Source organism: Ochotona princeps, chromosome 11, assembly GCF_030435755.1.
Source record: "Ochotona princeps isolate mOchPri1 chromosome 11, mOchPri1.hap1, whole genome shotgun sequence".
Taxonomy (NCBI): Eukaryota; Metazoa; Chordata; class Mammalia; order Lagomorpha; family Ochotonidae; genus Ochotona; species Ochotona princeps.
The window spans coordinates 2793441-2817025 of record NC_080842.1 but is presented as its reverse complement, the minus strand read 5'-3'; the positions used below and the strand labels follow the sequence as shown (position 1 = coordinate 2817025).

Below are 23585 nucleotides of genomic sequence, written 5' to 3'. Positions count from 1 at the left end.
TGAGTTATGTGAGAAATCCGGTGCCAGACTGTGTGCATCTCCTTGTCTATCAGTCACTTCTTTGTCACCGTGGTTATCAGGCCGTCATGGTATCAGAGTCCTTGTGATCAAGTAGCCTTTACATAGCAGCATAACACTATGTCGCAGAGTCTGCATCATTTGTTTCATTTTGTCGAGTGAGTATTGCATCATCTGACATCATCACAGGAAGAAGGGTGAGTGCAGGACAGGATGCTGTGTGAGAGAGGAATAGTCATGGAACTTTTATTACCTTGTATTGCTATTGTTTTAGTTTATTATCATTTTTGCTGATGTCTATGTTCCCAGCTTATAAATTAAGCTTCATGTTTGGTGTGTATCCCAAGGATTTGGCATTGTCCATGATTTAGGGTATCCTGGCAGGGTACTAGAAAGGGAAGGGACTTTCCTATCAACCTACTAGGTGACAGACAAGTCAACTTTCTGGGTATGACCTGGGTCTTGCCTGGCAGTTTCTGTTTCTTTAGGATCTGCAGGTTGAAGAGGGGATAATGGCTGTTTCTCAGAAGCCTGGTTATAGCACTGAATGAGCTTTCCCAGCAAGCTTGTAAGAGCTCTAAGGAGTGTGCTGAATTCACCCAGGTAAGAGACAGGGGTCATGCTGTGGGGATGGAGAGATTTCAAACTGGAAGTGACAGGGGCTATTGGTTTGGGGACAGAATCTAAGGTCGGGGCACAAGCTTATAAAACCCGAATGTGAGCACAGCAGGCAGGGCTCTGAAGATGGGTTTTCTGCCAGCAACCATGCTGACAGCCAAGAGCTGTTTGCATCTGACATCATGTCTCCTCCCAGTAGTTCTTGTAGTGGATTTTAGTTTAGCTTAGAACCTGAGGCTAGGAAGGTTGAGTTACATGCTCAGCTTGTAACTGCTCTCAAAAGGGCAAAACAATAGTGATGGGTTTAATTTCAAAGCCCAGCAACTTCCAACAAGAGGGTGGGGTGGGGTCCCCCACTCCCTGTCTCCTTGACACTCAGCCTTCTCATAGGACAAAGAAACATACTACCCTTTTTGTGCACTGAGGTCAGGGATCCTGAAAGTTCTCCAGTGTCACAGTCATCAGTGGTGGCTAACACCTGAGAAATGTGTGTGTTCTTAATACTCCAAGGTGAGTCATGGGCAATGCACAGTGCCCACCTCCAGTCAGACAAGCCTGTACTTCTACAGTGGAAGGGAAATCCCACTGAGATTCTTTCCCAGAGACCTTGGATGCAGGCTGACATGCCAGCACAGCCCCATACTGGGCTGCTGGCCCTGAATGCTGGCAGTAGGGAGGGCCCCAGCTTCTTGCTTGCAGTTCCTGTTTTCTTGGGTGCAGAGATCTGTGCCACCAGAGGGCACTGGTTCCCTCCTTTGCAGAGGCAGTGTTTGGGAGCCAGCTCTGGGTTTGTCTGCTATGGGGAGGGGCCACCTCACCTTTCTCAAAGGCAGTACCACCCTGGATCAACCCACCACCTACCTATTTGAAACATGTCACTGTACTTCTTAGAACTCAGTTTTCTCACCTATAAAATGGGGCAAGTCCACATCACCAAATAGGCATGAGAATGGAGTAAGAGCAGGTGTTTTTGCTTGGGTGGGAGATTTTGCTGTCCTCGTAGCTCCTTGGCTGTTCCCTAAGCTGTGGCTCCCTCCAGGGGCTCACCAGCAAGGCCTCAGAGGCGACGGGTATCTCCACTCACACAGCTGCCTTGCCCACCTGCACAGGGGACAGGTGTCCAGAGAACTCCCTGCTGGAGTTGAACAGTTTCTGAACAGGAAGGTTTAATTTCTGGCTTTGGGAAGCTGCCATTACAATACTGCCCTGTTTTCCTTCCCCAGGCTCTGCCCCAGTGTGCAGGATCAGGCTGGGTTCTGAGGAACCCAGAACCCAGAACCATGCTCTAGAAATGGTGGGAAAGGGAGACAAGGGTCAGATAAAAGTTATAAAACAAGGAAGAGACTGGAATCTTCCACTTACTTGCTGGTTGATTTCCCAAAATGGCCACAATGGCCAATACCGGTCCAGGCCAAAAGCAGGCACTCCATCCGGGACTCCCCTGTGAGTGGCAGGGATCCACACACCTGGACCATCTTTGACTGTTTTTCCCAGGCTGTAGGCAGAGAGCAGAGACATAACCTGCCTTCCATCTGGATGCTATATGAAATACTAAAGCAGCTAAGCTCATCTTAATGTACATTAATACAAGAGGTTCCAAGCAAAAACTCCAATTTATTCAAATCATATTAAGAGGACAAAATCTAATGTGTCCCAGAATCCATTCAGGTCTTCCATGTGACAGGAATTCAAGTATAAAGTGTTTGGACTGCTCTCTGTGTCCTGAATGAATTAGCAGGAAGCTGTATCAGAATTTTGTAGTCCATTCCTTCATAAAAAATCATATATTCACAAATTAGAAGTTTTGTTATTATTTGTGTTTGTATTTTGGGGGACATTGTTTATTTCTCCATAAAATGAAGATTCCTTTAAAACAGTGCAGTGGTACAGTGGATGAAGCTTTAGTTTGTGATGCTAACGTCCTATATTGGAGTCCTAGTTTGAGTTCCAGCGTCTCCATTTCTGGTCTATTCCTGGCTAATGCAGCCAGGAGGTAACAGTGGTGGCTCACATATTTGAGTCCTTGCGATCCTGGTTGCAAACTGTTCTAACCTTGGCTGTAAGGGTCAGTTGAGAAATGAGCCAGTAGGTAAAATGTCTGTCAGTCTGTCTTTCAAATAAATCTGAAAAAAAAAAATCTTTTAGGGAGTCAGTGGTTACACTTCTAATTGAGATGCTTACTGTTTTTTAGATAAGCAAAATGAACTTCCAGTTACTCCAATTAAAAAAAAAATATTTCTTTTACTGGAAAGAGATACAGAGAGAAAAGGAGAGACATAGAGATCTTCCATTTGCTGGTTCCCTCCCCAGATGGTTATAAAAGCCAGAGCTGGGCTAATCTGAAGCTGAGAACCAGGAGCTTCTTCTGGGTCTGCTATATGCAGGGGAGCCCAAGGCCTTGAACAGTGCCCCACTGTCTTCCCAGGCAATCAGCAGGTGCTGGGTTAGAAATGAAGTAGTCAGGGCTTCAACTGGTACACACATGAGATGCCAGTGCCCCAGGCAGAGATTTAGCTTACTAGGCCACAACACCAGCCCCTGTTCTGCTTCTGATTCTGCTCCTTGCTTACGTGCCTAGCAGAACAGCAAAGGATGGCCTAGGTTTTGGGTCCCTGTATCCTCATTGGATTTCACCTGGCCTTGTCCTCACTATTGTGACTTTTAGAGTGAATCAGCAAATGGAAAAATCTCTGTATGTCTCCCTGTAAAACTCAGCCTTTCAAGTAAGTGGATTACAAATATGTCCTGTGTGTGTGAAAGTCACAGTAGATACAGTACTTACATTTGTCTGACTTTCCATAGCCTATAAAATATCTGATTTATTTATTTATCTATTTGATAGGCAGAAAGAAGACAGGAGAATGCATGTTCCATCGCTTTTTCCAGTGCATTAGCAGAGAACGTTATTGGAAAGCGAGCAGCCAGCATTGGACTGGTGTCCACAAGGGATGCTGGCATTGCAGGCTTAACCAGCTGAGCCACTATGCCAAAACTAGGTATATTATCTTTTATTTGTTAAGCCACCTGCTCATTTTCTCTTACATAAACTGCATGAACATCTTAAAAGTTTCTTTCTAACTTGGAGAGACTTGGAGACTGGAGGACATCCACTGGTTTATGCCCAGATGCCTGGTGTGACTGGGGTAAGCTCAATCCAGGACTCACTGCAGGTCTCCCATGTGAGTGAGTGGCAGGAATTCAGTTGAATCATCATTACTGGCATTTTAAAAAAAAAGATTTACTTATTTGTGTTTGAAAGGCAGAGTTTCAGAGAGAGGGTTATAGAGAATTTCTATTTGCTCTTTATTTCCCAGATCAACTCAGATTCAGCCATTGCAGCCAGTTAGTGAGTAAGCCAGTGTATCAAACTTCTTTCTTTTTTTTAATTTATCTTTTTTAATTAATTTTTTTAAATAATCTTACTTAGTTGATTAGGGTACAAATGGCCAAGGGAAAGTGGGTAAGACCATTGTTTCCACACCAATATTATTTTTTCCCCTGTATCTGGAGTCAGGGGAGAAACAAAGGGAAAAGCCCCACCCAGCCTCCCACCCATCCTAGGTCCCCAATGTGAGGCACACTCCGAGGGTCCTGCTCAAGCAGTTTCGATAGTTCAACAGTTCTGAATTGCTGCCAATCTCACCGTTCCAATCGCGATGAAATCTATCCAGAATCCACTGGCTGACATAGTCTCTTCATGGTTGGAGTTTTAAGATCAGCAGTTCAGTTGGAGGGATCTCCAAAGGAACTTCATCTGAGATGATCCCAAACCTGATTCTTCTGTGAGTTTGCCAGTACAGGGTCCTGCACAGCCCATCGCCCCAATCAGTTTATGCACTTGATGGTGGTTTCAGTTGCTGGGTCAGTTCTGTTTCCAGCCCTGTCTTCCACTTGAACAAATGGGTGTTGTAGTCCAGCTCTATCCTACCCACTTCATACTCGGTCCTCACGCAAACCAGTGGGAGCTGCAGCCTATTGGGGTGACCTCCCATAACCCCCACCAGGCCTGCTCCCTACGCTGGTTCCCATGCATGCCAGTATGTACCGCAGGCTTATTTAGTCTGTCCCACATCCCATTTAGCTCTTGTACTTGTCAATGGGCATTGAAGCCTAGTTCAACCCAACCAACATACTATCCAGCCCACATACATACTGGCAGGTGCCTTTCTGGCTAGTAATGCCTGCCCCTGTCCTGGTTTTTGTGCTTTCCAGTGGGAGTGCTTACGCATGAGGGAGGTGCCCATTATTTCCCTACTAGTCCACTCCAACCTCCGGATTATGCACTCTCCAGGTGGTTCTGGAATTTAACTTGACAGAATTAACCCCCAGTGCCAGCCTCTGCCATCTGATGATGTGGCAAAGCCCAACCAACCCTTACCCACTCTAATTTTTGCTTGCACCAGTCAGAACAGTCAGCCCAATCTGGCCTTTCCCCAATCTAGCTCACATGAGGCCCACAGGTGTTGTAGCCCTGCCTGGTCTGCTCTGCCCCATCCCAACTCATGCTCTCCAATGGGAGTGGTTGTCCAGCAAGTGAGCCCACATTCCCTTCCCAGCTTTGCCTCCTTCCTCCCTGTTCTCACATGTGCTGTTTGGGTGCTGCAATCACATCTGGTATGGCTCACCTCACCTTGGCATTCCTTAATGTGCACTGGTATGTGTTGCGACCGAAACTGGCCTGATGCATACTCTATGCTGGTGCTTGAATTCACCAGCAATTGATGTGAACTGATCCAGCCTGCTCTGCCCCCTCCACCTATGCCATATGTGTGATGGTGGGTATCTTCCTCTGGCCTGATCTGGATTGCTCCATATCATGGTTCTTGCACTCACTTGTAGGGACTGTGTTTCGACAGAGATGTTTCCCAAGATCCTCCTTCAGAACCTTTCCCTATGCCAGGTCTTATGCATACTGGTGGTTCCGTAGGCCAGCCCTTATTGCTGGCCTTCAATCCATTCCAGTCTTGGTGTTGGCTGTTTCACCCCAGCCAAGGCTTGTCCATACCCAGACACTGCTCACACATGGCTCAGTAGGAGCAGAGACCCAGCCTAGTCAATCCTACATTTACCCAGGTTCTCCAGAGCACAAGATGGTGCTAGCGTTTAGCCCAGTTTGGTGTGCCCAGCCCCAGTCAACATTTGTGCCTAGGGAGATTGCAGCCATATCTAGACCAGAAGACAGTCCTCACTACAGCCCCTGCACCCTCCCGTGAAAATCCCAACCCAGCATGGGTGTACTGTCACAGCTCCCCAACCGAGTCTATTCCCAGCCCTAGATTGCCAATGTGCCAGATGGTGCTCTGACCCAGATGACTTAACCCCTCACTTGTCTCAGCCTTTGCCTTCGATGCTGTGCCATAGTATCCCTGCCTCATGAAGACCATTTGGGGTAAGAGCCTAGGTTGGAATGACATGTGCTCCTTCCTGATTTCTTTTCTTTTTGTGAGTTGAAGTTTGCTTGGCCCTGCTCGGTCTGCCCCCTTCCAGTGGCAGCTCGGCCCAACCCACATCCTATTTTAGAATGCACCTTCGTGTGCTGCTGCCTTGACCTGCCCAGATTGCCATCAGTTCCTTTACCTATAAGTGATGGCAGGTAGCATGGTCACTCTGAGCTTAGCCCATTGCCACCCCAGCTCGTGAGCTAACCTGCAGGACTTGTACTTCCACAGGTTTGGGTCCATACTTCCCCCACAGAGTTTATCCCTGAACCAAGTTCTCTTGCATGCTGGTTAGTGTCTTGACCCTAACCAGTCCGACATTCCACCACCCAGTCAAGTAATGGTACCTAGCCCTGCCAGACAGGTCCCCATCCATAGCTTTGGTGTGGACTGCTTTGTGGCAGTCAGTGATGCTCTCTGCTAACAGCCCATTTTAGGATTCCTAATTTGGCTAGTGAATCAGTCTGGTCCAAATAGATCTTATGGACTCTCCCCTCCAAACCATCAGGTCTCAGTCCCCATGCTTGCCTGAAAGTTTCAATATTCTTTTACTGGGAATCACCCAGAATTCATCTCTCACATACACTAAAGCTGGCCTTATTCATGTGTGTCCCTAAGCAGTAATTTCATATCCTAAAAACCTCAGAGCTTGCCACTGGGTGGTCAGCAGGCAGAGCCTGGCACCATTTGGTGCACTAGCCACTCAAAGCCACGGACTCAGTTACTGCCTTTCGACAGTGGCTTTGGCCTGAGTCCCCAGCATTGGATATGGCCCAGCAGGGGCACCCCCCACAGCCGCCACACGGCAGGGAGCTGCTTTGCCCCCAACCCCAAGGCCCAGACCCAAATTCTTCCTTTATCTCCAAAAATCTGATCTGCATTTCCAATAAAAATAAATCTTATAAAGCTACAACAAATAGGAATTAGAAAAAATCCTACACTTACTAAAGATAATTGACACAGGTTGCAAAAAATAATCAAGCATCAAGTTGCCATTGTTGTTCTGGTAAATTATATCTGTTCCGTACGCTATGTATTAGTTACCACATCTGTTACTAAATATTCTACCTGCACTCTTTCATTGTGGTGATAATCATTCTCATTTGTGTTGGTAGCATATCTGCAAACATAATTCTAATTGGGGGTTCTCTGGAGTTAATCTGGAGTGTTCTCTCCTGGACATTTTAGAATCTTTTCTTTTAATATTGAAACTTTGACACTAGTGTGTTGTGATGAGGGTTGGTTACAAACATACTTATTAGGAGTTCTGCATGCTTTCTGTACTTGGTGTCCTCTTTTTCCTCATCAGAGAAGTTCTCTGCTATCATAGATACCTTCTAATCCACTTTATCTTGGCATACTCTCAGGGATGTCTGAGACAGATACCTTTGGTCACTTGATTGTGTTTGAATAATCTTGAGCATTTTTTGAGTTTTCCTGATTTTTTCTGGTTATTTTTTTTTGACTGTGGAGTGCATGTGTCAGAGCTGGGCCTCCTCAGTGGCTCAGAAGGCGCAGTGGACAGCATATCCAAATGCACATGGAGGATGTGGCAGTACATTGGAGCCTCCAAAGGACACCTGGTACCATGGCAGAGGATAGAGGACTGAGAAAATTGATCAACTACTCCAGCCAAGAGTTGACAGTGAATAACTGGGCAGATGGAGACTCTCAGGTGGACCATGGTAGCCACTGAATTCTGAAGAAATTACATCGCAATTGACTTGATGGGATCAAATGCGATTCAGAACTGTTGAACTATCAAAACCTCTTGAGAACTTCATGGCATTGTAAATTTCTATTTTTGTTTCTGTTGTTGATTTTGTTTTGTGGCTTTTCATTTAAGGGGATGTATAGTAATTGTGTAATGGAGATTATTATACCCAGATGTAAGGATACAATGCAGTATGCATCTCTACTTTCAAATCAAAGACAGACTACCAATGAAACTGTTAACTATATCTTGACAGTAGGATGCTGGACTCCCTGCCATTGTCCATGCCCGTAATGATGGACTTATGAATGTTTATGAAGAAGTATACTATAGTAATGATGTGGTGGGACTCAGTGGTGGGGGAGGAGACATAGGGTGGGATTAGGGAAATCCCAGGACCTATGAAACTGTATCATAAAATGATAATAATGATAAAAAATCTGTAAACAAACAAAAAAGCACAATTATTTATCAAGTGGGCATACTGATATCGGGAGAAACTGCTCTGCAGTATTTTACCTGCTTTACAGCATTTTTTTTAATCATTTTGATCAATAACAGTGTCTTTTACTTAGGAGTAGATTACAGAAAATCTGCTGAAGCATATTAAGTCTTTGACTTATTCTGATACATCCACATAGCCTTGTCTTTCTAATATTATCAAGAATGTTCAGTTAATGGCACTTTTTGGATATGGTATGGCTAACAGTGCTACTATTTCAATTTAGACAACAGTGAAATGATTTAAAGCATGTCTTCCTTGAGTTTAGTAGTACATGTTAAGGTGGTCCTCTAAACATGGCATGTGTATCCAAGATACTACTATGTTTCAGGATGCTGTTACAATAGATTGCTGGATGCTGGATGCTGCTGTGCCTGCGGTATCTGTTGAACCTGCACCATAATAGGAAGGCAAAATGGCAGGATGAACAGCATCCTGTGAAATGGGTCGCAAGGCACCTGGGTAAGAAATTCTGTCAGGTTTCCCATGGATGATTTCTCCTAATTGTCACAGTGAATTTCCTCTCTTCCTTTGAATGATGGTGTGACAGGGCCTCCGCCCTGCTGAATAGAGATGTGGTAGAATTTCTAAGACTCTGTTGTTAACATATATTCCAGAAAAATTGTTTAACAGAGTTTGTTCATTTATTTAAGCAATAAGAGATTCACAACTAGCATTAAAATACTGAAGACCTTCAGAGATTTCCACTTAGCAGTCTGAATATGAAGGGAAAATAAGTGTATCGCTTGATTAGGTACAACTGGTATTTTTGTTTTGGTGGGTGTCAGCTGGTGCAAAAACCCATTTAGTTGCTGATAATCTAACTTTGTTTTGTTTCATTATATACATTATACTTATGGAGAAACTCATGGGGCTAGAACTGTCTGAACCCACCAGTCTTTTTTTACTTGTTGAATACTTTATTTAGTGGAGGTTAGTTTGTGATTATCAAGTGAATTGTTTAGGTTATAAGGGAGTGCCATCTTTAGAAACAATGGTCATCTCCTATGATAAATTAATTCTCAAAGAACAAGGTGACAATATGTGGTTGGCTTTTTCTGGGCATGGCCACTTCCCTTTCCACTTTTCTAGGGGAACATCTTATGGGAATGATTTGATGCTCTGGAAACCAAGAAAGAAAAGTACAGCAAATTGCTTAGGCATAAACTAAAGTACTTGTAAATTCCTAAGGCAGATACCAGCATGAAGTGCTACACAGTAGTTATTGCCATTACTGATCACCACAGTATTTTTGCGAAATGATTTGGCACAATGTCTGCTTTGCTACTATGCACCATATACTTATTTAGGTGCTGGAGACAGAGCAGTAAAGAGAAAAAAAAAAAACACAGATCAGTATTTTCCATCGCTGAAAAAGTCTTTTTTACCTCTGTTATCCTTTCTTTTTCAGTCTATCCTAGTGTCCATTTCCAATGATTATAAATGTATACGCAGTTAAATCATCTGAGATGATTTCCTTTGCAACTGTGATCTCTGAGATTATCTCATCTGGTAGGATCTATTTGTGGATCAGACATGAATGCAGATTTTCCATGGAATCAAGTTCTTTCTACAGTCTTTCTGAGCAGTGGCAAAATTGTAAGAATTCCTTCAGGCAGCCTGAAAAAGATGTCATTTGTCCCTTCATCATTGGCAGTAATAATAAAGACAATAGAGTTGATCACTGTAGGATGTTAGGTAGCATGGGAAAAGAATGAAGAAAGAAGTATTGATTGCAGGACACAAAGTAGGCTAAAAGTAAACATCTTAGTGAATCGTCGCATTACATGGTGCTCTCATCTAATAATATACTTTGTATTTACAATCTCACCAAATAATAGATTTTAAAGTTGTTAGTAATATTTTTTGACCAAGTGGTAAGATCCAAGTTAGAATATCGACATCCTAGATCAAAGTGCTGGAGTCTTGTATATGATTCTGATTTCTTCTTCTAAAAAGTAACATTCCTGGCAGATAGCCACTGCAGAGTAATGTAGCTGCTCTTTGCTAAGCATGCAAGTCACCTGGATGAATTCCTACATCAGTTTCATCCAGCATCAATCCCAGCTATTATATGTTTTTGGGGGATGAACAGATATATTGAAGCTCTATGTCTTTCTCTGATTCAAAAGTGAATATGTGCATTTGTATATACATACATGTATGCATGCATGTAGTTTTAGAAAAATACTTCACAAAGAAAATTGTAAATTGGCTAGTAAGGGAAGATTGAATTATTGAAGCACATGAATCAAAAGATCACATCACACTTTATTAATATCCACAATTACTGTTTGTCAATTCAAACAAATTATAAAACGCAAAGGTGATAGCAGTTGTGTTTTGTTGTTTATTTATTTTCAAATTTTATTTTTGATGATGTTGACATATTTGAATAGGATGGACACCCATGTGGATCACTGATTAGGGTGGGAAGTGTTGAGAAATGGGGCAAAGTGGATGACACAAAAATTTTCACTTTTTTCCTCCCTGTTCTGGAGGAAAGCAGGAGAGAAGGGGAGAAGGCTGTTCCCAGCAGCCTAATCAAATTTGTATCTAGGGGTGCAGTATCCAGCTGACATCATCCTAGGGTCACTGATTTGCACATATTCCAAGGGCATTGCTTAAACAGTTTTGAGAGTTCTGAGTTGTTGCTGATTTCATTGTACCAAGGTTAAGGAATCCTTCCAAGTTCCACTGACTTACATAGTGGACCTTAGAGTTGCTACTTACCCAGACACTTGCTGTCAATACTTGGCCAGGAGAGTTGTCCAATTTGTTTTGCTCTTCATGGTATTGGATGTTCTCTGCAGGCCTCAATGTTCTGTCATGTCTCCCTTGTGCATCTTTTTGCATGTTGCACACAGCCCAGGCTTCAACAACCAAGGAGGCCCAGTTCTGACTTGCACCTTATGATCAGGCTACAGATCCAATGATGTTCCTCATGGTTGTAGTTTTGATTTGTTTTCCAGTTGTAGTGTCCCCACATCCTTTCCTGAGGTGATCAGAGACCAGACTCCTGTGTGCTGCAGCCGGTGCAAGGTCTGATTCAGTCTGTTACCCACATCAGCCTACATACATACTGGTGGCTGAAGTCACCCAGTCAGTTCTTTTCCTAGTCCCATCTATTATGCAAACCAATGGGTGTTGTGGACAAGACCAACCTTGCCCACCACACATTAAACCCTGATGCACACTAGCAGAACAGACTAGTTGGATAGACCCCCAAACACTTCCACCAGGCCCATCCCCAGTCTTGGTTTGTGTGCATGCCAATTTGTGCAGTAGACTGCTCCATTTCATTCAGCTTCCCATTTGGTTGCTGTACATATTAATGGGTGTTGGAATCTTGCTCAGCACAACCAACTCCACCATCTAGGCCACACTCATGCCAGCCGGTGCTACTGACTGTACAAATAAGTTCACCCTTAGCCCTCATTCCCATTCTCATCATTGGGAGATGTAGCCCATCAGAAGGGTGTTTGAGTTTCAGTACTAGGCCCATTACCAGCACCAGATCTTGCACTTTCAAGTAGTACTGTTGGCTAGCCTAATGGGACTTGCCCCCATTAGTGGCACTTGCCAGTGGATGCTGGGAAAATGCCCAAGCAGCATGAACTTTCTCTGGCTTATGTGTATGTCTGTAGATATGGTCAGTTAGTCCTGACTATCCACCTAACTCAGTTCTCATGCAGGTCAGTGGGTTTTGTACTCCAGCCAAGCCTGGTCTGTCCCAAGTTCCAGCACTCAGGCTCAGTATGAAAGTGGTCTCACAAGGCAGATACCATTGCTCTCTTACCAGGCTAATCCATTGCTGCCATCTTACATGGCCCACATATCCTCAACATCTGCTGGTGGAGGTAGCAGCCTGGTTCAGCCATACCTATCCTCATTTCCAGTTCATGCTAGCAGGTACAACAGTCTATCCCAGCATGAACTGCCCACAATTCTGGTCCTAATGTGAACTGGCTGAATTTTGGCACAACCCAACCTGCCTTACATCCTCTCATGATTTTTACATTTGCCAGGGTGCTATGGCCTGGTGAATCCCCAGACCTGGACTAGCCTGACCTGTCCCAAACCTTATAACCCATGAGTGTTGGTGATTTCCATGGTCATTCCTAGCTCAGGCAATCAACATTCCCAGTCCTTAAGCAAACCAGCAGGTTTTGCATTTCCACTGGGGTGAGCCCACATTGCCCCTCAGGTTCTGCCCCTAGACCTGGTTCTGTCACTTGCTGGTTAATGTCAGCTTAATGTGACCCATCTGCTGCTCTGACATCCACTAATGGGTACAGTGGTGCTGTGATACCAGGTGGGTCTCCTTGTCCTAGCCTTTGTGTGTGCCACTGGGTGGTGGTCAATGCTAATTAGCCCATGTCAGGTCTTCCACATGGGTGGGTGCATTGGTTTGATCTAGAAAAATCCTTTTTTATGTAGGAAATAGGATTTCCTACATAGCAATTACATTCTAAACCCCCTTGCTTACCTGCAAGTACAGCGGCTTTTTCTGGAAGTCCCCAAGAAGTCACCACTCTCCTGCAAATTGTCTTTCATGGGTCCCCACTCCCACATATCCATACCCATTTCCTTGATCAATGCACATCCCCATGCAAGAGAGTTCATGGGTTCTGCATCCTGGTGGCATGCTAACCTGCCCGCCCACCTGGGACCCCAGCACATGCATGGGTCCCTCAACCTAGGCTAGCTTGCCTTGGACCAAGCACATGTGTGAGTGATCATGCCAGATCCACTCACACACCATTTCAGCAGGCCAATCTAGAGCTCTAATCCCATGCCACCCTCTGAACCCAAGCATGTAGGGAAGTCCCCAGACCAACTGCAATGGCCCCATTTCCTACCATATTTCTCAGCCCAGAAAACTGCCTGGACAGCACGGAAGAAGTACCAATGCATATTCTAGATAGCTTTTACTATCAAGGCAAATCTAGAAGTTTATCTTATCTTTGAGATCCCATCCCAAAAAGAATATAAAATTAAATACAAAAATTTAAAATCAGACTTTTAGCCCATTCATTATATTCCTGACATCTAAGAGGGAAAATTTATTTCATTCAAATTAAGATACATCTTTTTTTTAATTAAAGGACATGATTGAGATTTTTCCATATTTTGCTGAGAATTACATTATTCCTGAAACTGTATTATTGTTATTTCTACAATTTTGTATAGGTTGGGATTCCCACCCCCCCAACTCCCACGCTCCGTCAGATTTTTCCCATATTGTTACAACAATGTTGTCCTTCATAAGGAATCATAATTCCATCAGTCTCTTATTTAAGTGTACCCTGACATTGTTGGTACAGACAATGTCAGACAGTCCAGGATCCCATTGTCTACACATGTCCAGCAGTTTCATTGGGAATCCATCTTTCATCTGGATGCAGGTATGCATGTTCCATTATACCCCCACGTCTGTATATGATAAATTAAGATACATCTTAACAATAGGATGTTGGACTCTCTGCCATTGTGATACCTACAATGTCAAGAAACATTTAAGTAGCAGAATGATGGATTTTTGACCATGTTTGAAGGACTATACTATTGTAATATTATAGGGAAATCAGTGGGGGGGAGTGGCCATGTGGAGGCTTGTGAGGCAAAATCCATGAGCCTGTGGAACTATGTCACAAAATAAAACTAAATTTAAAAAGATTACCTGCTTGATTCCATTATTGGAATCAAGCCTATTGTTGTCCTGTGCTCAGAGACAACTGCTCCACTTTATAAAGTGTACAGGTATAAATGAAGGATCACAGCAACCCTACTGTGTGAGCCTGGCAGTGAAGATCTAGCATGTCTGCTTCCACAACAGTCTTCATCTTGGACAGCAACATTCATACTTGACTGGGAAGGGTGGGCTTTCCACAGCTCAGGTGGGTAACTGTTTCAGACTGAATCGAAGAGGATGCTTGAAAGAGCCACCAGAATGGGCCCTCAAATCTCTCAGGATTTTTGCAGGTGACAGTATGCTTGTGAAGAATATATTTAAAATCAGAAGATATTGAATGCATATCGGGACCAGAAATGCAGCAGTTCTAGCCATATTAAACATTCATCTTTAAGCCAACCATAACAAAGAGATGGCTGGAGGGTATAGCTGGTAATTTTTGTACTTCTCAGTTTATGGAATAAAAAGTATTGTGAGAGAAATTTGGAGAGGAGACAGAGGGAGAGGTGTGGTAATACCAGAGGCTAAGTGTAATATGTACCATATGTTACCTTCACCTTGACCCATTTGCCTGTTGAAATTGAGGGTTCCACAGATGAACCTGTGCTGAAGTAGATTAAAGTAGAGAAAGTACAGTCTGCATTCTGCTGCCAATGCAGATGCCCTGGGTTGGGGATGTCCCTTGGGAAACAGATGCCTTTTCTTGAGTAGGATTGCACAAAAGCACAATTTCTTAAGTTATAGGTGCTGTATTCTTTCGCTGACATGCTGACACCAAAACAGAACTAGCAGGGATGCCACCATGGAACTGCTGGAGCAGTGGGAATAGGTTGAACAATCAGCCGTGGCTTATAGCAGTCCCAAGTCAAGCTTATTGTGCACTTCTGTATGTTAACAATGACTGAGAGCAGATAACCTGCCCAGACAGGCCTGCCTGGCAGAAATGAGCCCATAGTGAGAAAAGTGGAACCCAGCTGCTCTTCTCTGCTGTCTCCCAGAAACCAGGAGAGTATACTTGTTCCCTGGGGAGGCTATACTTTGAAAAAAAGAGCCAGATCTGTCCTGCTTCTGCAGGTGAAATGACAGTAATGATCCTGGAGGGTGATGAGCTGGTACCACCAGCTCTTCCCTATAACCACATCTTGAGGAAATGTTTCACAATAAAGTCAGATCAGAGCCTTAGCCAGGTCAGAGTCTTTCTCTTTCACACACAGAAATCTCCAAAAGCAGGTGGGTTCTGGGATGGAACAGGGTATTTAGAAAATTCTTTACTTATGATATGAATCTTAGATTGAAAAAAAAATTCTAAGAGTGAATAGGTTTGCCAAAGTACACTTGTAGTTTTGCAGCAGCTTAAATTGGGATTGTATTCAGTATCCCTCAGTCTAACATATTTCAGTTAATTTTGATCTAGTAGCATAATACACCTGAACATGCATTCAAGCCCTGTCAGGAGAGTGAAGTTCAACTAACCTGGATGTAATGCACCTCATCAAGGAATGTGGAGAGCAGTGCACAGTTTTCATGTTTCATTTAACAGGTTGCTAGGGTTATCACCTCCTTATTGGCGTGATACACAGGTAAGAATGGGATTAACTCTTACAAGAACAATTTTTCTCTTTTTGGTGTCTAGCGGATTCTGATGGTTTAACAGTGCACTTCTAGGGAGTATTTTTGAATGTTCACAAATCCAGAGCTTATGATTACTTCCTTGTCTTGGTGTAGCAGTTTTTGTCTCCTACCCCTTAGTGATATATTTGTTACTTATGTTTTACTTCTCAATGGTACTAGAAGCTCGACTTGTGAGGTTGTGCATTCTCTTCACTAATGCTGTATTGTAGGTCTAGCTGCATTAAGTTTCATTTCAAATGAACAAGTGACACAGTGCAGTAATTAAATGCTATTAGAGGCTTATCCTGTATGGTTTTTTAGAATTTGTCAAACTTATTTAAAAAAAATCTCTGAGTGGAGCTGATCATGGTAGAGAAGATGTCTGCTTGATTTTACCGGTTAATTCAATTCCATCTATTCACTGTCCACTTACACGTATTTTCAATTAAAATTTCTCATTAAATGTTACTTTTGTGAATGTCATGTCTTCAAGTGCCTCTCAAGAAATATGGTAAAACTTATGATGATGATAACACTTGGGATTAACATATCAATGAAATAACAGTACGTTTTTACCGCAGATATTTCTGTTCTTAAACCTACAGAGAATACAAAAATCTGTGTATATTCATTCATAAAATAACACTATAATTTAGCACTCACACTATAGCACTACTTAAATGACTGATACTATGTTCAACAGAAGAAAAGATGGTTTACAGGATTTTTCAGGGAGAAATCATTGTGATTAAGTTGCTACTTGAGATATCTACATCCCGTGCAAAAGCATGAGTTTAAGTCCTGGCTACTGCATGCTACTGATTCAACTGCCTGCTGCTAATATCCTGGGAAAAGAAGCTGAGGCTCCAAGTACTTTGTTCCTGATACACAAATGGGAGATACTCCCTCCTAATTTTGGCTGGGCCCATCCACTACTTTTGTAGATATTTGGAGATTGTGTATCAGTGGATGATTTTCCCTCTTCATCTATATTTTTTTTTAGTTTTGCATAATTCATTTAAAAGCCATACTTTGTGTTCAAACTAGTTCTCATGTTTTGCAGATGGCTTCTCACTCTCATTATACTTACTCTGTCTTATGCACCTGCCTAATACAAACAGAGATTTCATCATTATCATTTGGTTTCTGGCCCATTTAATCCTCAGCGTGACCTAAGATTACATAAACACTTTGAAGTTTAAGGTGAATCCACAATAAAGAGGTATACGCTGTCCATATTTTCTGACTCCTGAGAGGGCTCATGGCCTTCACCCTCAACTCTAGACACCGCAGGCTGTCACTTTGTATAGTGAGAACTGAACTGCACATTCAGATTTTTAGAACTGTTTATTTGGTGCAAAGAAAAACCAAATTCCCTTTGAGAATGGGATTAATGATATCTGTCAATGGCCAATTTTTATCTCTCACCAATTTCAAGGTCAGTAGCACTTATTTCAGTACTCCTTCCATGATGGGGTGCAACATTAAACTCATGAAAATATAGGATACAAGATTAAATTTGAAATGCATATAAATAATGATATTTTGAGGCTCATATATATAATATAGACAGCTATAATTTGTAAGATCATGGGAATTAAGATAGCTTTCAAATTATGTAAATGAATCACTTTAACTTTCAATGTTCACTCACAGTAACCTCTCAATTTGTATGTTATCAAGAGCTTCATTGGAAAAAGAGGACGTTTGATGATTGGTCAGATCAAATTTGTCTCAGGATGTGTTTGACAGAGGGACATGGGTTATAGAGAATCAGCCAAATTCTGCTTTAGTTGAAGAATTAAATGTTTAGATGCTTTCCTGGGTTCCATTTTGTAATTATTTTGTTTTACTGCATTGCTCATGATGGAAGAAGTAGGCCAATGTAAATAAAATATTGTATTTTATAATATACATATGTAAATAAACTATTTTACAGATAGTATTCTATGTTTAAACATATTATAAAATGAATTGCTTGTGATCCTTCCAGTGTGGAAGTAATCAATCATGTAATCAGGTTGATCCCAGTGCTCCCCCTGGCTCCATATTGTCCTGAGAGTACACATACAAGTTTATAGAGCAATCAGTTATCAGTACTAATACACAAATATTTTTGCTTTAGCAGATTAATGCTTTGAATAATGTCCAATAGCCATTTAATCAACTATGCAATGAGTCCACTGTTAACTCATTGCATGTATATGGTTTCTGAAGGATTCTGTATTTATTCTATTTCTGAGTGTGACCCATTTTGCTTCATCTGTTTGTGCATATATGTGTATAGAGGGTGCTTCTAAAAGTTCAGAGAAAAAAATCAAGATTGTTTTGTTTGAGAATTATTTTGAATCCACAAATAGGATTTCAAAGATTAAAATTAATGACATTATATAAAAGGCATTATAGAAAAACTAGTGAAGAAATTTTACCACCAAGAATTTATATTAAACATTCAGATTTTATAAAAGTAAGTGGGTAAAATAAAAATAATAACTTGTGATGAGTTTCATGACAAAATGAACATCGCTGGTAACATGAGGTCTGTCTTTTCAGATATCTGAAATATTTTCAAGTATGCTGCGTGAGCACAGTCTCTACTTATGTTATCGCTGAGAAATGTATATTTTTTTCAAGCTGGCATTGGAATCTTAGCCAATGCCATTCTCCTCATCTTTCACTTCCTCACAATCTACCAAGCCTATAGGCCAAGGCCCACTGATATAACCACCTGTCAACTGGCTTTTGTCCACATAGTGATGCTTCTTACTACAGTGGGTATTTTATCTGAAAACATGTTCAAATCACTGAATTTTGCAAATGAATTAAAATGTAAGCTTTTGATCTATGTAAGTCGGGTGATGAGGGGTCTCTCCATCTCCACCACTTGTCTCCTGAGCATCGTTCAAGTCATCACCATCTGTCCCAGCTCCTTTTGCTTGTCAAGATTTAAACATAAACTCACAAATTATACTATCATTGTTTTAATCTGTATTTGGTTCCTCAATTTGTCTTCTAACAGTAGCATGATAACTTACACTGTGGCTCATTCCAATAGAAGTAATCTACTCAGTGTCAGTAAGTACTGCTCACTCTCCTCAGTGAACTCCATCATTAGGAAAATATTTTTCATGCTTGTATTATCCCAGCGTGTTTTATCTGTAGGACTCATGGTGTTCTCCAGTACATACATGGTGATATTCCTATGCAGCCATCAGAGGAAGTCTGAGTACCTTCACAGCATGAGTGTTTCCCTAAGAATCTCCCCAGCAAAAAGAGCCACCTGTACTGTCCTTGTGCTGGTGAGCTTCTTTGTGATTATGTACTGTGTGGATATGACCATCTCATCCTTCTCAGTTATGCTGTGGAAGTATGAACCAGTAGTCTTGGATATTCAGATTCTTGTGGGGAACATCTATGCCACTTTCAGTCCTTTGTTACATTTTAGTTCTGATAGCCGAATACTTGGTCTTCTGAAAAAAATGATTGATACGACAATGATTGTAACAGTTAATGTAGCAAATCTGAAAATGTAATCTGTTTTCCATGACATTTTGAAATCCATACTCTCTATGGTAATGTCAATGTTCACAATTTTGCTTGTATTTTAACTTGTGTTTAATTATTTTTACTCTGACAATACCAATGTCTGTATGTCTTTCTTAATTCAAAGTTTCCATGATATTGAAGATTCTGTCTTTTGTGCTTTTCTTACTTTGAGTAGGAAACATTTTCTGAGTTTGCTCTTATGAAGCTCGTTTTGACACCAAATTCTTATTTTTTGTTACTTCAGAGAGTAATCTAAATTTACTTCTGCTTTTGAAGGCCTACATACCTGATATCCAGTTTATCTGTGGTGGTTAATATTTGTTTTTTTTTTTACACAATATAATCTGTGGGATGTTTACTCTTGTTTTTGTAGATTATTGTCCTTGTATCAGTGAATCCTTTCTTGCTCCTTCAGGTTACATAATATAGATAATATTTAAGTGATTTTCTTAAACTTCCACTGATTGACACAGTATACTTCTCACCCCACAGATTTGTGTCTAGTTGTCAATTTTGGAAACTTACCCAATGAAAGTTTGTGTAATACTTTCTTTCATTTCTTTTGTACAATCCAAAGAAATGCTGGATTAGTTAATTTCTACCCATATAAATTTTTCTGTATGTAAGATTATAATTTCAAGCACATTTAAATTTTTATTGATTTGAATTTATTTAACCTAAGTGTTCTTAAAATTACTGTTCAGCAGGGTTTTTTTTTAAAGCATGATTGTTTTATTTATATGAAGTGAGCTTCCAAGAGACACATCTAATCCACAAAGATACACAGAAGTTGAAAGTGTAAGGATTGGATAGGATATACTGTAACACTGGAAAGGAAAAAGAGCTGGTGTAGCCAAACTTACATCAGATATATAGACTAAACTGTAGAATACATCAAAAGAGATGAAGTGGGACACTACATAGTGATAAAGGGATCGATCCACCCAGAAGAAATAGCAATAATATATGTATACACATCAAATATTGGAGTACCTATTTATATGAAACTATGATTAATGGACATACAGTTAGAAATACAGATTCTAATATAGTAAAAGTGCGGACCTTAGCTTCCCATCAACCTCAATGGACCAATCAATGGAAAAGAAACTTAAGAACAGGCACTAGAAAAAATACATTGTATTGGTATTTATAGAACCTTTCATCCCATGGATACTAAATATACATTTTCGTCATCTGTACTTGGAATCTTCTACAGGATGGATTATGTTATAAGTCACAAAGCAAGTCTCAAAATTTTTATTAATTGAAATAATCCCTTGCATTTTCTCAGACAATATGGAGGGAAACTAGAGACCAGTAACTCAAAATAATCAGAAAATTTGCAAATTTATTGAAGTTGAATAACATGCTTAGAGAACAAATTCAAGAAGAAGTTAAAAATTCCGTTGAAATCAATAAACTTTGACACAACATTCCAAAGCCTGTGGGATGCTGTCAGGACAGTGTTAAGAGGTAAATTTATTACAGTTAGTGTCTATATCAGGAAATAAGAAAGACACTAGGTAAATAATCTAAGAACACACCTGAGGAAGCCAGGAAAACTACAGAGTAATAGGGTCCAGCACCGTAGCCTAGCATGTAAAGTCCTCACCTTGTATGTGCTGGGATCCAATATGGCACCAGTTCTAATCCTGGCAGTCCCTTTTCCCATCCTGCTCAATGCCTTTGACTTGGGGAAGCAGTTGAGGATGGCATAAAGCCTTTGAGTTCTGCACTAGAGTGGGAGACCCAGAAGAGGATCCAGGCTCATGGCTTCAGCTGGGGAGTGAAACAATGGATTGAAGATCTTGTTCTCTGCCTTTCCTCCTGTCTGTACTTCTGACTTTCCAACAAAAATGAAATAAATCTTTTTAAAAAAGGCTTCAGAAAAATAAACCCAAGAGCAGGGAAAGAGAAATACACCAACAGATCACAATACACGAAATCAATGAAAGAAAGTTATTTCTTTGAGCAAATCAACAGAATAGATATTTCACTTGCCAAACTAATAACAAAAAAGATAAAGAAGACAAGAATCATTGAATCAGCAATGAAAAAGAAACATAACAGAAAATATTATGGACATACAGAAGAAACAGAAATTACAGCAAAAATCAATGCATTTTCAACAGATAGGTAAACTCGTGGACAAATACTATCTACCAAAACTGAGTCATGAGGCAACAGAAAATAATAAACCTATAACCCAGATGGAGATTGAATCAGCGATTAAATTCCACCAAAGGAAAGCCTGGGACCAGACAGTTTCATTGGAAGCAAAGATGTGCACAACTGCACAGCTAGACAACATAATACTGGAAGGCCTCAGTACAAATACCAGGAAAGAAAAAGAATTAAAGAAATTCAGATTATCCCTGACTGCCAATGATATGATTCTATCCATAGCAGAACCAAGAACGCTCAATTAACAGACTGCTAGAATTTGCAAGAGTTTGGTAAGCAGATAGTGTAGTTAAAAATGAAAGCAAATTGGGCCCGGTGCTAGAGTGTAGAGGTTAAGGTCGTCATCTTGAACACACGTGGATCCCATATGGATGCCGGTTCTAATCCTGAGGGGGCCCACTTCCCATCCAGCTCCCTGCCTGTGGCCTGTGAATGCATTTGAGGATGACCCAAAGCTTTGGAACCTTACACCCATGTGGGAGATGCAGAGGAGGCTCCTGGCTTCGGATGGGCTCAACTCCAATCGTTGTGGCCACTCAGGGGGTGAACCATTGGATGGAAGATCTTTCTCTCTGTCTCTTCTCCTCTCTGTATATCCATCTTTCCCATAAAAATAAATCGTTAAAAGAAAAATGAAAGCGAATCAATAGCCCTGGTGTGCACAAATGACTCCAGGGCTGAAAAAGAACCAGTCAGTATGGTCCATTCAAAATAGCACAGAAGACACATAAGTACCCTGGAATAAACCATACTACTGATGTAGAAGATTTCTGTCAGGACAATTTTAAAACAATGAAAAAAAAATAGAAGAACTTAAAGAAAATGGAGACATAGATTTTGTTCTTTCAACTTATACAAGGACCGTATCTAAATGGATAAAGGATATAAACCTGCATTGAAGAAACATAAAACTATTAGGAGTAAATGTAGGAAACACTCTACATGACATAGGGATAAGTAAAGTATTCCTAGAAAAATCATAAATGCTCAGGCAGCCACGCCCAAAATAAGCAAATGGGGTTACATCAAACTAAGAATCTTCTGTACAGCAAAGGTAACAATCTACAAAGTAAAACAAACAAACATAAAACAGCAGAGTGGAGAAAATCTTTGCACACTACATAACGATAAAGTACTAATAAGCAGGATGTACAAACAACTCCAGAAAAACAGTAAAAACAATACAAATAAACCAGTTAAGAAATTTCAAATGGGCCTGGCACAGTGGCCTAGCGGCTGAAGTCTTAGACTTGAATATACCAGGACCCCATATGGGTGCCGGTTCTAATCCTGGGAGCCTTGCTCCGCATCCAGGTCCCTGCTTGTGGCCTGGAAAGTAGTCAAAGATGGTCCAAAGCCTTAGGACCCTGAACCCACATGGGATACCTGAACGAAGTTCCTGGTTCCTTGCTTCAGATCAGCGTAGCTTCAGCCACTGAGGTCACTTGGGGAGTGAATCAGTGGACAGATCTTCCTCTATGTCCTCCTCTCTATATATTTGACTTTGCAATAAAAATGAATAAATCTGTTTTAAAAAAAGAAATGGGTAAAAAATTCGAGTAGACAGTTTTCAAAGGAGTAAATTCAAATGATTAACAGAACATATGGTAAGTGTTCAATTAAGAAATAAGGGAAATACAAATTAAAAACCACAATGAGGTTTCACTCCACCTGTATGAGAATGGACTATACACTGAAAGTTACAAACAGCACCTGCTGTTGAGGATGTGGGGCAAAATGCACCCTACTCTACTGCTGCAAGAATGCTAGATCTGTGCAGTCTCTGTGTAAATTGGTGTGAATACTCAGACAACTTAAAATTCAACTACCATATGGTGCAGTAACCCCACTCCTGGGAATATATTTAAAAAAAACGTATACAGGAACATGAGAAAGAAGCCTGAACTTCTATATTTATTGCAGCACAATCAACATGGCAACAACCTAGATACTGTTAAACGTTTGAATCTAAATTTTCTCCTTTGAAAACTGTCTGCTCATACTGGAAGTAATAAATTTCTTCAGTAACGTTTCAGGATATAAAATTAGCAGAAAAATCAGTAGCCTTTGCACATATACAAACAATCCCATGGCTGAGAAAAAATTCACAAGATCAGTCTCACAATAACTGAAAATATTAAATGCATTGGAAAAATTTTATCCAAGGGTGTGAAGGACATCTACCATGAAAAAAAATTATAGAGAGAAATTAACAAGCCAAAACTTGGAAAAATCTTCCATATTTATGAATTGGTT

At 41.0% G+C, this 23585-nt stretch overlaps 1 protein-coding gene across 1 annotated transcript; it reads left to right on the top strand.

The window, feature by feature from the left end:
* Positions 1 to 18196: 18196 nt before the first annotated feature.
* On the top strand, positions 18197 to 19129 carry LOC118760016 (putative vomeronasal receptor-like protein 4). Its single transcript, XM_036496860.2, has one exon. The coding sequence runs from the start codon at positions 18197 to 18199 to the stop codon at positions 19127 to 19129; it is 933 nt and encodes a 310-aa protein (XP_036352753.2).
* The last annotated feature ends 4456 nt before the right edge of the window (positions 19130 to 23585 follow it).

Excerpts from the sequence above, each read along its gene's own strand:
- LOC118760016 (XM_036496860.2), top strand. The coding sequence starts at position 18,197 with ATGTTATCGCTGAGAAATGTATATTTTTTTCAAGCTGGCATTGGAATC.